Source organism: Periplaneta americana, chromosome 1 (assembly GCF_040183065.1).
Source record: "Periplaneta americana isolate PAMFEO1 chromosome 1, P.americana_PAMFEO1_priV1, whole genome shotgun sequence".
In the NCBI taxonomy this organism is placed as follows: Eukaryota; Metazoa; Arthropoda; class Insecta; order Blattodea; family Blattidae; genus Periplaneta; species Periplaneta americana.
Genome location: NC_091117.1, coordinates 164458784 through 164475444, shown reverse-complemented (window position 1 = coordinate 164475444; position 16661 = coordinate 164458784). Strand labels below are relative to the sequence as shown.

General features: G+C 34.9%; 1 protein-coding gene across 6 annotated transcripts in view; it reads right to left on the bottom strand.

Annotated features, from left to right (window-relative positions):
• Positions 1–16661, bottom strand: part of LOC138703119 (aminopeptidase N-like) — a 37778-nt gene that overhangs the window by 6007 nt on the left and 15110 nt on the right. For 5 of the 6 annotated variants that reach the window (XM_069830727.1, XM_069830746.1, XM_069830717.1 and 2 more), the window contains 6 exons: positions 15544–15634; positions 13821–13902; positions 12093–12276; positions 8805–9003; positions 5919–6196; positions 2032–2183 (listed from right to left, as the gene is read on the bottom strand). In XM_069830727.1, the coding sequence (XP_069686828.1) occupies positions 2032–2183; positions 5919–6196; positions 8805–9003; positions 12093–12276; positions 13821–13902; positions 15544–15634 (986 nt within the window). The remainder of the gene's footprint in view (positions 1–2031; positions 2184–5918; positions 6197–8804; positions 9004–12092; positions 12277–13820; positions 13903–15543; positions 15635–16661) is intronic. The other variant, XM_069830764.1, reaches the window with a different exon arrangement.

Here is a 16661-nt window from a genome sequence, read left to right as displayed (position 1 = left end):
TTTTCAATTCTCTTCTCGAGATGGAAGTCATACGGAGTTAAGTCAGGGAATAGCCGTCTTGATAGCTCAGTTGGCAGAGAGCTGGCTTGCAACGACTGTGGACCCTAAGTTCAAATCCCAGTGGCGGCGGAGTTGGATTTGTGGCAAAGCCAAGTTTATGAGGGTTTCCTTGGCGTTCAATTTCCCCCTCATTTCATCAACACTCTCCACAATTCCTCTTCATTATCATTTCCATTTCGAAAAATAGGCGTCACTTGTGCTTGTACAATACTGAATGAATCGTCCACCATGCACAGTGCCTCATGGTTTGTCCATTGATAGATGGCAATGGTGGTGGATTCTGGACAACTTATATGTATACAAAAGAAGCGTTGGACCACCTCCCTCCGGTTCTTCTCTCCTCCTGAAGGGGACACAATGACTCAAAACTGATTTACGAGGTAAAGCAGACCACCACTAGAGGTATGGTACATGGATTTGATGACTAGAAAGGAATGTGTTGTGTGGTGGATGGTGGGGTCAGCTTAGTCTAGCAGCATAATCGGTACGCAATTCATTCCATAACGAGTGCACAAAAAGCTTACTAGAGCTTAAGTTCTTAAGGATGCTCCCTATCCCACCCAATAAGCATCTAAATCGGGGATCTAGAGAGCCAGACATTATTGCTAATAATCCTATCGTCAAACAGCTCATAACTGCTTTCATTGAAACTCTGATTGTATGTGCACTGGCAGAATCTTGTTGAAAATAAACAAATTACCTTTCCTCCCAATCCACAAAAAAAAAAAAAAAAAAAAAAAAAAAAAAAAAAAAAAAAAAAGGGGGAAAGACATAAATAAAAGTTTTCTAAAGAAAATGGTCCTTTAACTCTCTCAGTATTAATGGTACTGCTATTTTCGAATCATGGAGGGCACTTCATTGAGGAGGTGGTCAGGTTTTACGAAGCTCTAGTATCAATTGTTTTTGGAATTTACATAACCATGGAGGTGGAACCTAGCCTAACCCGAAAACAGGAGAAGGTGAAGGTCAATTTTTTCTTTTAGAGTCTATCCACAAAATTGAGCCTACATACAAAGTCTCTGAATTGTAGTACCTATACCATAGTAATTTTATGTGGGTTTACCATTAATACTTTCGTAGCTATGCGTACAGAACCACAAAATATTGCCGTTTGCCGCAAAAGATGCAGAGGAAATTTTCTAAACTGTAAGCAATGTCATCCAAACATTCTTCTGTGTATCCAAATGTTCTTTGGTGAGAAATCTATGCTAATATCTGTACTTCTTGTTACTTTTTCATCATGAAATCTATCTTGAAATCCTCTTGAACTTCACAAGTTGACTGTGCTAGTACATATAAATCTTGTAAAAGTCTTTATGGACTGAAATACGTATTACATTAATTAATTTATTTTGTCCTTTGTGGTTACTCAGTAAGTTACTGACATAGCTCATGGATAATGAGCTAGACTCATGATCTGAGGGTGCAGTCTGGACGTGGGTTCGATTCCCACTTGGACTGATTATCAATTGGCTTTCTTCCGAGGTTTTCCCAAATTGTAAGGCAAATGTCAAATAATCCCATGACGAATCCTCAGATTCACCTAGTCAAAATACCATCCCACTATCACCAATTCCATTGACGGTAGATAATCTTGTAGTTGATACAATATCATTAAAAAACTGATACAAATATGTAAGTAAAAAGAAGCAATAGTACTGCAGCCTGTTGGCATTGATACAAAAATACTCGTCTGTGCTAAAGCATTCACAGATGAGATAAACAACTGAACTGTTCATCCTGTATATGTGTAGACCTATTCCTACTTATTTAACATAATTTTTAAATATGGTAAATTTTTAGTTAATCAGTATATTGTTATAAGGCCTACATAATGTAATTAAAACATACGACAAAGAGACAAATTATATGAAGTAAAATAGTTCATTTTATTTACATTCATATATTTCCAGTCTCCTAATTGAAAGAATACAAAAGACCTGCCAGTAACAAAAAGTAAGCGTATCTTACTCGTAGTCAAGAGATTTTTCATTGCTATTCATCCATTTGTTGTAGCTTTCTCTTCCTTTGGCTACATAGGGTTCATATCCATAGGCACATAAATTTGAATAAACCCAGTCTTCATCTTGCGATTGTGTAGATAATAACTTTAAAATGTATTTCTGTAAACAGGAAAAATAAGCATTAGCATATAGAGAAAGAACAAGAAGTAAATAAACATTAGTTTAACTCTATGTTATTTCTATGACATGTAAAAGATCTGATTTTGTACCAGATAGCTATTAAGATTTTCCAAAATAAATACTTTATATGGTAAAATAAGAAAGACAGGTATAGAGGAAGGAAGGTCAGAGAGGGGGAGAAAAGAAGAGATTAGGGTGAGAAAGAAAAAAAGGAAAGAAGGAGATAAAGGTGAAAGAGGGGAGAGAACTTTTCATTCCACAATGTCTAGTTAGCGAGAATGCTCTGTTTACAGCAGATTAAGCAGAATGAAGCATGAAGAGTATGATTTAGGAACAAAACTGAAACAAAGAAATATGGCAAAATCAGTACACCAAATGATCAAGATATCAGAAAGACATACTGTACCAGCCATGGGCATTTGTGCCTCATCTGAGGATTTGTGTTCAAATGGCTTTGTCAATGTTTATCGCACTGTATTACATCACTGTCTTATTACCTTTCTCCCCTAACCTCAACTCCATCTCTTAGGTCGAGGTGTGGGCAGATTATATGTTCAGTATCAGAGGTGGAATCATGGCTTATCAAATTAGTGTTTACGTGTTAAAAACTACTTTATTTATTTAATATGGTTTATTTAACGACGCTCGCAACTAACGAGGTTATATCAGCATCACTGGTGTGCCGGAATTTTGTCTCACAGGAGGTCTTTTACATGCCAGTAAATCTACTGACATGAGCCTGTCGCATTTAAATACACTTAAATGCCATCGACCTGGGCTGGAAAAAACGACTTTCATGTGGAATGGAAGGAGAAGTTGTTTTGCTGTTTAGAGGAGAAGAACATGGAATGAAATTTTCGCGAGGAGCACTACGATCCAACGCTGTGACCTTTTACGATCTTTTTTGCTAACCCTCAACCTACCCCGAGAAAAATCTCAACTCAGACCTTGTCTGCGACAAGTGCCACTATGGATTTTTAAATGGAAGAGTGAGAACATACATTGTGTGTTATGCTCTAAAGTCCTATTACCAGGTTCGGCCGCACAAATTATATATTACACGTAATTTACATCGCGTCGAGGTACTAATCTTAACACGATTTTATACACGGCATAATAAATTATTATCACGGGAGTAAATTAATAAAATACCATCACAATATAAATGGCAAGCATTTATTTTAAATAGTGTGTGTGTGTGTGTCTAATGCCTATACACTTCACTTGCGTGATTCAAGTTCCGCATACTGAGGATAAACGACAGGACTGTGGCCCATTTTCAAGTTGCACACCACTTCGGCGGGCCATGTTATGCATGATGTGTATCTGTGAAGAGTTATGTCTCTTGTACTAGAGTGAGTGTATGTGTTAGTGTTCGTGTAAGTGTAGTGTAGGGAATGGATGAGGATGATGATGAAGGTGAGGAAGGGAGAAGGGGAAACCTGGTGCCGGCACGTAGCCTACTTTTGTCGAATAGCACCAAGGGGGCTGCCAGACTTAAAATCCCCATCACTATCAACAGTGACATAATTATGCCTTCTCTTCATATGCACTGCGGAGAGATTTGGGATTTAACCCAGGCATATTGGTGCACAATTTAGTGATTAGAAATTGTGCACCGCCATCTCTCCTAGTCCTGAGATAGAAATTTTACATGGAATTTCTCATCCCGCCAGGAATCGAACCCGGGCTGACTAGTCTGAAGACAGACACCCTACCACAGAGCTAACTCGGCGAACTTATTTTAAATAGTTTCATTTATAATTACAGAAATGAAAATAATTTGAGTGGCGAAATGTACTATACATACAAGGTGTTAAGAAAAAACTGTCTAATATTTTGAGACATGTTACTATTCATAAAACTTAAGACTTTTAAGGAACCTGGAGGTTCATTACCACCCTCATATAAACCTGCCATCGGTCCCTATCCTGAGCAAGATTAATCCAGTCCCTACCATCATATCCCACCTCCCTCAAAAAAAAAAAAAGTCTAATAAACATGGGTCATTAATATATTTTAAGGAACAAGGATTGTGAAATTGGTATTGTAACAACACCATATCTCCTAATATCAGCTCTTTGCTCGTTTCGTATTGCAATACAGTAGACTAAAGAGTAAATAGACAGCTGTGACATACCAAAGAGCTCACATGAAAAGATATGCTGTGGTTACAATAAGCCTACCTACCAGTTTAACAGTCCTCCTTCCTTCAAATATATTAATTTTAGGATCCATATTTATTATGCATTTTTTTCTTGCTTGTATGAATACTACCTCCTCCCAAAATATTATGCCCTTTTCTTAACACCCTGCATATTATGTAATATCTTTCAGATCACAATATGATCACGAATAATCTTGAAGTTTGTTGTAAAAGTCAAAGGCGCCACCTCTGAGAAAATATCCACAGAGTTCTCAAAAGGACAACAGATTTTGTGTTTTCTCTTTTAATATTGGCCTCTATGAACAAGACTTCTTCTGTCAATAGGTAAAGAAAAACAAAGAAAGTCGACAATATGCACAAAGACATTATCCATTACAACAATGATATAAGAAGTTCAGTAAAAAATAAAGACAAAAGATGCCGGTGGGAACTGTGGAAAACACAGTGACAAAATGTATATCAGTGTGGTGAGTAGCTAAGCAATAAGTGAAAACATTGTGTGGTGTCGGCATATCATTTCAAAGAATAGAATATATTATAACACTTACTATGAAGACATGTATGAATTACCACAAGTAACGCATGCTGGTAGCCTTGGAACTCGAGTTAACAATTATTTAACATTTTGTTTAATTAATATATTACAACAGGTTTTGAATTTATTACATTTATTTTTACATTTATGACAAGTTACGTATTTTTACGCGCAACTCCACAACTCTCCCTAATATGCACTAATAAATGTATTATACGACATTACCATACTCCCTGCAGCATAAAAAAACACGCTGGAAATTAAATATTGTTTGTATATACTACTTTCCAAGGAAATTTATAAACATAGAATTTGTGTAAAATACTAAATATGATTTTTTGAAAGTGTTTTTAGATTCAGAACGCGCAAATGTATTTTAACCTTAAGAAAAGCTAGAATATTCAAGAGAATAATTGTAAACAACATGATGAAATATTATTGGCCAGTTTTGCAATTTCTTGGAAACTCGTACCGGTATGTAATATAAATAAATTCAGTGATGGAGAAACCGTAAAGTGTTTATAATTAAAGCTGCCAAATTAATTTGTCCAAATTAAATAAAAGTTTTCGAGAGTCTTATGCTAACCGGGCACTTTCCTAACAATTCGCCACTGACTGCTTTAGCAATTATGATAAGGTGACGCAGATCACAGTTTACATTTCCCATGCTACTCTGCCCTCCTAGTAAACAAAGTATTTCAAATTCATTGTCTCATGTAACAGAAAATTATGTTCATGGCTGCTGTATAAATTTACAAAAGTAACTCGAAGAGAACGATAAAGGAAAATGAAAGAATGATAAAAAGTAAGAATAAACGTACAGACAAGGTATGTCAAATAATTATTGATAAGAATGGAAATTGAGTTGCTAAAGAGATGAATTGCACAGAACAATGTTTATATGCTACTAGGTAGGATATTTTCCGTTGTTGCATTGACAATATTAATATATTCATAAAGAGATATGATTTTCATTTTCATTTTATAAAACAAAGAACATTTTGTAACTTACAACAAATTTTGGCTCGACTGAAGTTCCACTAATAAGGCGATGAATATGATCCACCAAATTGAGGAAAGGTGACCAAACTGCAGAATTCTTCTCATGTGGGAGGAATAGAGTCAAGTCAAGTGCTGTTGTCATGTCCAGTTCTCCACTGTAACCAATATTCCATGCATCGTGCAGCAGCTTCGCACGTGTCAAGGCAGGGATTTCTGGTGAAGTGCCACTTTGAAGATAATCTGACAGTAGATTCCAATTTTGTGGATCATAGTTCACCATAAACATACCTATAATTAAATTCTAATGAAAAATATGTTGTTGTTTTCTAATGCCAGGCATTTGACAATAGTCATTTGACCTCTTGCACTCCAATATTTTTCAAATATTATCATGGTCAGCCACTGAAGCACAGATGAAAAATGTGTACATATGATTAATGGACATAAAAAGTGTCAATATCGTTTAGTTTTTCCAAAAAAAAAAAATAAATAAATAAATAAAAAAAAATAAATAAATAAATAAATAAATAAGTAAGTAAGTAAGTAAGTAAGTAAGTAAATAAATAAATAAATAAATAAATAAATAAATAAATAAATAAATAAATAAATAAATAAATAAATAAATAAATAAATAAAAAGTCTATATCCCTGGTTCAATCCACTAAGAAAAATGATAAGACCCATTGTAATTTTAGTTCAGGCCTAGCTTCTCCTATAGATGTGCAAAACATATATTACATTACTGACCAGCCTCATGGTCTAGTGGTCAGAGCTTCTGGCTATAGTTCATGAGGTCCCGGGTTCGATTCCCGGTTAGAGCATAGGGGATTATTCCTGTGTTCGTCCATGGTCTGGAATTTAGGTTAAGTTTAGATTTAAGACCTCTCCTGGCACCACATTATCATAATCATCCTATCACCATCATCAGGGTAATGTAACTCCGCCGTCCAGGTGCCCCAACCTCAGAAGTGAGTTACAACTAAGCCAAGACCAGGAGAGAAGACCAGAAATGTCGAAAAGACAACCTGGTGGCATTGGATTAAAAAAAAAAATATTACATTACTAGTCGCACAAGAATGATTTGTTTTCTAATTTTTTTTGGCACTTACAGCCTTTTTTGAAGTCTAGCCTTCATATGTTTAGAAGACGGAAATATCTTCGTAGATACCAATGCAATGTAACATTTATTCGATATCAAATTCAGTCACTTTCCTTCAGAGGGAAGAAATAAATGCACAGTTACGAAGTTAAAATTAATCTACTGAAAAATAAAGCCTATAATTCCACCACAGAAAAAACGAAATTCAACTCTTTCTCGTTGGAACCGGGCGTGTGTCCCTTGTTTTTTTCTTTCTCCTATGTTGTCTTAAGATATAGCCTTCCGCCATATTGACCATATGAGAAGGGAGTCTCGTTACTTGTGAATGGCTAACATTGGTTTACAAAGATGAAGTTAAAATATGTGCCAGAGGTCCTATATTTAAAGACAAATGATGATCATGATGATGAGGAGGAGGCAGCTTGGTTCGGTTGCTGTGGTGCTGTTCATAGTAGGCCTACTTACTTACTGGCTTTTAAGGAACCTGGAGGTTGATTGCCGCCCTCACATAAGCCTGCCATTGGTCCCTAACCTGAGCAAGATTAATCCAGTCTCTATCATCATATCCCACGTCCCTCAAATCCATTTTAATATTATCTTCCCATCTCCTCTCCAAAGGTCTTTTTCCCTCCGGCCTCCCAACTAACACTCTATATGCATTTCTGGATTGGCCTATACATGCTACATGCCCTGCCCATCTCAAACGTCTGGATTTAATGTTCCTAATTATGTCAGGTGAAGAATACAATTCGTGCAGTTCTGTGTTGTGTAACATTCTCCATTCTCCTGTAATTTCATCCCTCTTAGCCCCAAATATTTTCCTAAGCACCTTATTCTCAAACACCCTTAACCTATGGTCCTCTCTCAAAGTGAGAGTCCAAGTTTCACAACCATAAAGAACAACCGGTAATATAACTGTTTTATAAATTCTAACTTTCAGATTTTTTGACAGCAGACTAGATGATAAAAGCTTCTCAACCGAACAGTAACAGGCATTTCCCATATTTATTCTGTGTTTAATTTCCTCCCGAGTATCATTTATGTTTGTTACTGTTGTTCCCAGGTATTTGATTTTTTCCACCTCTTCAAAAGATAAATTTCCAATTTTTATATTCCCATTTCGTCACGAGGCATAATCATATACTTTGTCTTTTCGGGATTTACTTCCAAACCTATCTCCTTACTTGCTTCAAGTAAAATTTCCGTGTTTTCCCTAATCGTTTGTGGATTTTCTCCTAATATATTCACGTCATCCGCATAGACAAGAAGCTGATTTAACCTGTTCAATTCCAAACCCTCTGTTATCCTGGACTTTCCTAATGGCATACTCTAGAGCAAAGTTAAAAAGTAAATGTGATAGTGCATCTTCTTGCTTTAGCCCACAGTGAATTGGAAAAGTACCAGATAGAAACTGCCTATACGGACTCTGCTGTAAGTTTCACTGAGACACATTTTAATTAATCGAACTAGTTTCTTGGGAATACCAAATTCAATAAGAATATCATATAAAACTTCATAGTAGGCTTACTAATGGTAATAATAAGAGTGACTGTAATGGCAAGGCCAAAAGAAAAAAAAAAGCCAGTAATGGTGGTAGTGGTGAAGGAAGTTCTGGTGGTGATAAATATTGACTGATTCATAACAGCTTTTCACAAAATAGTACCAGTATACATTGTTACAAAATAATTTTCATAATTAATAGATATTCTACACATGTAAGATGTTACCGTTATTGTTTCACTTTATAGGCTACATATCATGTGACGAGAGTGATATATTAATGATAAACATGTTTACCTATTTCTTCTGGGTTGACAATTATGAAGTCATCAGAGCCTGGAAGTCCACTAATATTAACTTCCTTTTCATTGTTCATCCAAGCAGAAGTTCGCATCTTGCTAGTGTCCAGATTGCTTGGGCTCAGGTACATAATAGGAATTATCCACAGAGTTTCATTTTCACTTGAAGTGTGAGGTCTTTGCTTTATAAAAGTGTGCTGTAACAAAAATAAAACAAAACAAAATAATATCAGTGTTCAAATCTCTTACCGGTACTGAAATAATCGTATTTAATTTTGAACATAACATGAAATTCCTTGTTGGTAAAACTGAATCAGAATAATGAGAACAAGGCTCTATAACTGAAAAGGCAATACAACATTTCCACACGATAAAGGATCCATTAAGGATCCAATTTAATTCAGAATACAAATACAAGCCTACCTTTTACATCCATCAAAAGACTAATTAAAAATAAATATAAAATCAAGCAAAACCAAGCACTATGTACCAAAGCCAAAGATAAAAAATGGAGCATTTTAATAAAAAAAACCAGAAATTATTCCAGAAATCTCACGTAAATCTGCAGTAGCAAAATTCAGACTGCTTACAGAACACGATTATTTGGCCAAACACTTGAATAAAATAGGAATTTACACAAATCCAAATTGCCCTCTATGCAACAAAGAAGAAGAAATGACTGAAGATCATCTCATAACCTGTGAAGTTCTACCTGATGGATCCACCACAGAGAAATATTGGAGAGCAAGAACGCTAATGGCTTCGTTGCCAAAGCCCGACATTAGATAACAACAACACATTTCCACACGACTTATTCTGTCAGACTACAGTATGTCTGGGCATTTGTTATTATTATTATTATTATTATTATTATTATTATTATTATTATTATTATTATCAGTGCTTTTCTTCTGAAAAAAAAGGGGTGAAACTCTGGAGCAAATGTCCTCGGAAATTAATTTTGTCCCCAGAAGCTTTGATTTTATTTCAATAACATTTTACACATAAATAGGCCTATTTAAGTACTGTGACGGAACTGCTGTGATTCATGCACATTTATGAACGGTCCTTAGTATGAGACAGAAGAACCAGTGAGCACAGTATGAGATATTCTGCACTCTTTGAGAAGAACATATTAAATACCATCTTCTTCTTTGGTCATCTTAACATTCGCATTGTATGAAAGCATTAGAACTGCCGCAACCTGCATTTTTAAGTACTGCAGTTAAAAAAATGAGGGATTTTGTGACAAATCAACAGGTGAAAAGTGGTATGATGTTTTTCAACATTAAAAAAAAATTCTATTCCATTTGAAAATCTTCTCAAGATAGTGTCATTAATGATGTGTCTTCCAGGCAGTAATTCATCAAATTTGAAAGGCATAGTGAATTTGAAAGGCATATTCCTAATTTCTAAGTAATTCATCAGTTGAAAGACTTTTCTCCACAATGAACTCAATCTGGACTGATGAAAAGTCAAGAATGAAAGTTGAAACAGCTGAAGCTTTGTTAAAAGTGAAAACAAACTTTCATTAGTGTGAAGCTGTATGGGAATAAACATATCCTTAAAAAGATACATTCTTCAGACAAGTACTTGTAAAATATGTGTGTTAGAGTTCAGTGTGTACAATATTATGTGAAAGATTTCCATGCATGCGTCAGTACTGAAATTGAATTCTTAGTGGATATAATTATGTATAAGAGTTACATATGTTTATGCATTTAATTAAAAAAGTTAAGATACTCTACAAATTTAGTGTGCAAAGTTCTATCATTGTATCTACTGTTACATGTATTTTCTACATTTCAGTGGAGAGTGACTGGGTAAGTGTTCGTAGTTTTTCTTGAAATTGCCGATATCCCCTGCTGGATAATAATAATTCTGGTCAGCCTAAGTACACGGGAATTTTGTCGATATTTAGGATACATAAATCTTAGATATTTAACAGCCAAACTGTACACGTGTCTTCCATACGTTCCCTTCTGGGCAGGACTCGGGACAACATCCTCTGTCGGCGATGCCACAGAGAGCCAGAAACACTTGCACATGTCCTGGGCTCTTGTCCGCACGGTGAAGTACTCCGTAACTCACGACACCATAGAATTCGTTCGATGATCGCCGAACAGTTTAGATTAATAAATTTTCAAGTGTTCGAAGAAGTTCACGGACTGGCAGACAATGGCAGTACAAGAAGAATAGACATGATTGCCATCCCGCCAAATAACAACAATGGCTACATCATCGATCCCACCGTTAGATTTGAAAAACAAAAGAGCCAGCCTGAAGATGTAAATAGGGAAAAAAACGACATCTATGTACGTACCGTTCCATATTTCATGGACAAATACAGTCTACAACAAATTGAAGTAATAGGCCTTATGGTTGGAGCGCGCGGAACTATTCCCGGTTTCTTCTTTCAGACCTGGCAACGTTTCGGCCTACAGAGGAAGGCAATTGATGACATCGTTCTTGCAGCTCTGAGAGGATCAATATTTATACTCCGCAACCATCTCTACGGTCAACAATGACAATAGTGGGGAGGGGGGATGCTTTGAACACTTCTTTAAATACAGTGCAGCCATCGTTAAAATATCTGTTAGTTGCTTCATTTGATGATTACATGTAACTCGAAATCTAAACCACTGAACATAAAAAACAGCAGTTTTTACTCTTTTTGAGAAAAAAATTAAGTTACAGTAGCATGTGCATGAATTTGTACTCACTGCTTATACTATATAATAGTAATTAGGTGTCATTCACTCATCTGCAACATCGATTTATCTTTAATCTTAATTTATTCCATCTTAATCCAAAAGGTATAGTTTGTGCCATGTTTAAAAAACCTTCGCCTATAATCAACAACTCTAGATATTAATAACAGAGGATGTGCTTAAGATAACGAAACAATAACCTCTGATTTCATCTTCAAGGAGTGCAAGAAAGGCACACAGTTAAGTAATAGGTGTATTATGTCTAAGTGATACGATACGACGTTGCCACTTCTTATGGATAACTGTAATGTCAGACTTGTATAAAAATAGTATGCATTTTGCAAAGGATATGACAAAAAGAAGTGGCAACTTCGTGAGAGCAAGATCACTGCATGTGTCTACCCTACTGCCGATGTCAAGCAAACACTGATGATACCCAGTATTATAATAAAGGTAGAGTTATTTATTGTGAGAGAAGTTTTTTAAACATGGTACATAAGACTTACTATATTTAAAGTCAGTTATCGGTACTGTACTTTAGCTTGCATACTTTTTAAGTGAGTTAATCATATTACCTGACTAATAATGGCCTTTTTATCTTCGTAATTTCTCGTAACTGTCACAATAGGATACCTTTGCGTTCCTAGCCATATATCTGCAAGTTCTTCTATTGTGAAAGTTTCATCCAAAATCTCTTGCAAATAGCCTTCTTTCATTAAGAAGTACCACAGATCCTCATCAGAATATATTGAATATAGCCTGAAAAAGAATGAATGAGTAACTAATAGGCATAAGTAAATAATACATGAAAAAATAAGTAAATAAATAAATAAACAAATGCAAAAGTAAGGCAATTCGATCATTAATATACATTCCTTATTGTTAGTTATAATTCAGCAACAATATCATAAAGAAAACTAAAAAATTCGCATTTCAACTGAAATTTCCATCAAGAGTATAATCATCTTGAAGATAAGTAATTACTATTATTAACCAATAAATTAAATTAATTTTTTGTAGATTATAGAATAATAAAAGAAACAATGGTGAGATATGAACTAAGATCTGCGAGGAATTGAAGATACATTAGGTTAATGATGAGAGGGAGGGGGAGAGAGAGAGAGAGAGCGGGGTGGAGGGGATGGGATAGAGGAGGAGGGGAAAGATGAGGAGGGAGGAAAGAGGAATGAGGAGGGAAGAAGAGAGGGAAAGGAAGGGAGAGAGAGAGAGAGATATAAGAGCAGGGTTTAAAATATTTTAGTAGTTTTATGTGCAGTGTACTATTCGTTAAAAGCTAAAGCCATTGTAGGTGCAAAACAGTAAAACAATCAAGAGTTCATTTTTGTCTTGGCTTTGGTATTTAAAAGGAGTGGTGGGTGTCTAACTTTTCAGAACTAAATAATAATAATAATAATAATAATAATAATAATAATAATAATAATAATAATAATAATAATAATAACAATCCGAAGCACAACAGCCCATGACCGACCATCTGGCTGCTAGCCTCATATCCACATGCCGAAGCAGAGGTGGGCAATCATCCAACCAGAATGGAGGTATCGTCTAGTTAGCACGATGATCCCTCAGCCATTACAGCTGGCTTTCGTAACTGGATTTTGCTACCTATCGTAGCTTCCCAAGTGCACCATGATTCTGGGTGGGCACCAGTCCCATACACTGGCCGAAATTTCATGAGAAAATTTCTTCCTCCATAAGGACTCGAACCAGCGCGCATTCGGTAATGCGAGTCCTAGGCAGGATGCCTTAGACCACGATGCATGCACACATTACGTATTTCAATTGTCGTACCTCTTAAAAATTTATTTATTCAATTGAAAATATGTCAAGTTAGAGCAAGTTGCCCCCTTAACAATGAGATTATTGTATTTGGTCGGTGCCTAAGATTGTAACCATTATGCTTCACTTCATTTCTCCTACCTGCTATTCTTCACAGTGATAATTATTTAAAACCGTTAAGGTATTTTGAGTTGTTGCTTTTAAAAATACTTATGAAAAACAATCTTCTGTGAAGAAATAAGGCTTCAATGGTAAACTATTAAAATTTGAAACATGATTCTAAATTATAAAGAATCTTCGTTTCTGAAAAGAAATCGTATTGTTAATTATCTGTTGAAATAACCTCAAGTTTATCAAATGAAAAATTTGAATGATACTGAGGGTAGTAAGTACTGGTTATGCTACGAGGTGAAAGGTACAATGACTTGCTATTAATCTCTATATCGTTATATTTTATCAGCATCACTATGTATATAATTGAATCAATTTGAAAATATATTTACCTGTCAAGCATAAATCTCTTAAATCCTGATGAAAACGTGTCTTCAGAAAGAGAATAATTCAGCATTCTTAGCAACCATTCAACTGAAAAAATTAGAAGGCAATGGTTATAAAATATCAGCTAAAAGAATGTAGTACCAGAATTTTTAACAAGTGTCTTTCATCATACAGAAAAACATAAAAACTAGTTTTCAAACTAGAATCACAATGTTGTACATATTTTTTAATGTATGAAAAATCTAAATAAAATAATTACGATATATTTTATTTACAGAAAAAATATTCCACTACCGTTATCAAAAACATTGACATTATTTATTCAACATTCTTAGCAACCATTCAACTGAAAAAATATGAAGACAATGGTTATCAGCTACGAGAAGGTAGTACTGGTACTTTTAATAAGTGTCGTTCATCATATAGAAATATATAAAAACGACAGTTTTCAAACTAGAATCACAATGTTGTACACATTTTTTAATGTATGAAAATATCTAAATAAAATAATTGATGATACATTTTATTTACGGAAAGAATATTCCATTACCGTTGCCAAAAACAGAGACATCATTTGGTTATTTATATCTCTGCAGTCTTCATAATCATATTATTATTAGTAATTTTTACTGTAATTACCAGTATCCTTGTTACCTTCTTTTACAAATTACAAATTTATTTTGTCTTTGCATGATACAAATACATAGTAAGATTCTTGAGAGAGAGAATCCGGAAAGGGATAGCTGCTCTATAACAAGAGGCACCATTTGGTTACAGCCATATAATTAATTTGTGTGTGTGTGTGTGTGTGTGTGTGTGCGTGTGTCGGTGGGTGGGGGGGAGGCGCACGTGGGATTTCAGGTATCCTTATGGTAGTTTTTTCTTCCAGGTATTTGAATCAAGGTTCATAGTGCCTCTTTTCTTTCATGATTTACTTTTTTGTTCTGTGTATCACTCTTTTCAAAACGTACTTTTGGGTCAATTTCAAAGCCAATGTTCTTCTTCCTGTTGATTACGATGATGTCAACATGTTTAGTGGACCCTTTGGTTGATACACGATATTCCTTCACAGATTTCAAAATTTTCAAATCTCCTAAGGCATTTGGCAATGTTACTCCCGACCATATAGTGCCTATTATTCCTCAGTAGCTCCCTCTTGGTACAGAAACCAAAAACATGAGGGAGAGTTTCATTTTCGTTGCAGTGACGGCAAAGGGAGTCTTGGCTCCTACTAGGACACTATGGGTAGCAATAACATTACAATTCATTTTTATGGTATTTGGCATTGGAATGATGATGACCTTTTTTGGTGGAATTGCAGAAGTTTGATTTTGACCATTCGAAAAATTATGATAGGCTTCTACCACGATGTGGAAAGTTTTTCCATATCTCAAACTTTTTCAGAAGACTCCGTATGTCAAGCTGCTCAGCAGGAGTGAGCCAAGACTTCTTAAACTACCATTAATTTCCTGCTTGAAATTTATTTGTTTCAATAATGGGTCAACAATGGAGTCTAACCAACGTCAAATGTTAATATACTGAAAGAAAGCTTCCCAAAAGCTCTCGTTATTCCCAAGCCACGAACTTTCTAGAGCAGTACAGCATGCTGTTTGGACTATCTGTTGGTAGGTTGAAAAGAAATAAATCAATAAAGTTACACGTTAGAACTACCCTGTCAAAACGCTCAACAATATTAAACTTAAAAAATAATACAGCATTCAAACTCACTTTTCCTCATATTTTCTGTAGTGGGGATATGCGTCTTATCCAATTCTGGAGTGGCACATGAATAGTACATGAAATATGAAGGCTCCCATGGCTGAAACATGAGAGTGGTTTTTATTTTTACTGTTATCAATAGCATTCTTTATAAAACTGCGTATTTCCTTTTACGGTAGATTTAATTAGTGTTATACATGTTAACTACTGGCATTTTATACTTAAATTTTTATGATTTGAAATCTGTTGTTTAACCCTTTGGCGAATTACTTGACTGTGATTTTTTTTTGAGAGTAAATCAAACATAAATGCATGAAATAATGAAGTTTTGCTAGGTTATATATGAATTGAAATTGTCAATTGATAGCGTTTTACCATATATCTGTTACGGAAAAATGTGTATTATTTTTTTATTACATCATATCACACAAGGGAAGGGATTAAAAGGAAAAATAAAAATAAAATGGCAGTTAAAATCATTGTTCCAATGTGGTGCGAGGTTTTTTTTTAGATATTTGCTCTGTGTCACAGATGTAAAGATATCCAACCTTAGAAAGCTACACATCGGCTACCCTAATAATGAAGCCAATATTAGGTTCCAAAAGTTGGACGTCTCTACATCTAGGACAAGGTGCAAATACCCATAAACTTCACAACACGTTGATAACATGAAAGTGTCAAGCCATACTTCATTGTTCCAATGTTAATGGACGTATCTTTAAAATAATTACCAAAGCAACCAATTTCTTTTATCTTCGCGTCATATCTTATTAGCTAGTTGGCTTCTAGTATTTATAAATATTGTAATCTAAGATATCATCATTCTCTGTTAGGAATTATATTCTGAGGTGGAATCACTAATAAGGCAGAATCCAATACGAAAAGATGACAGGAAATGTTGGGTTGAATTTTAACGAAGACAACATTGATAAAGTAAAATAATTATCCGCGAGTTTTCTCATTAGGATCAAAGTTCTTTCCACATCATAAATCTATTAACAATGGGACCACAATTTTAGTTGTCTTTTCCAAACGAATGCATATTATTTCTAATGATCTGTTAAGTTATTTAAAGAAACATATTTTAAAATTCGCCACGTTAATATTAAACTATGATGGCATTTACC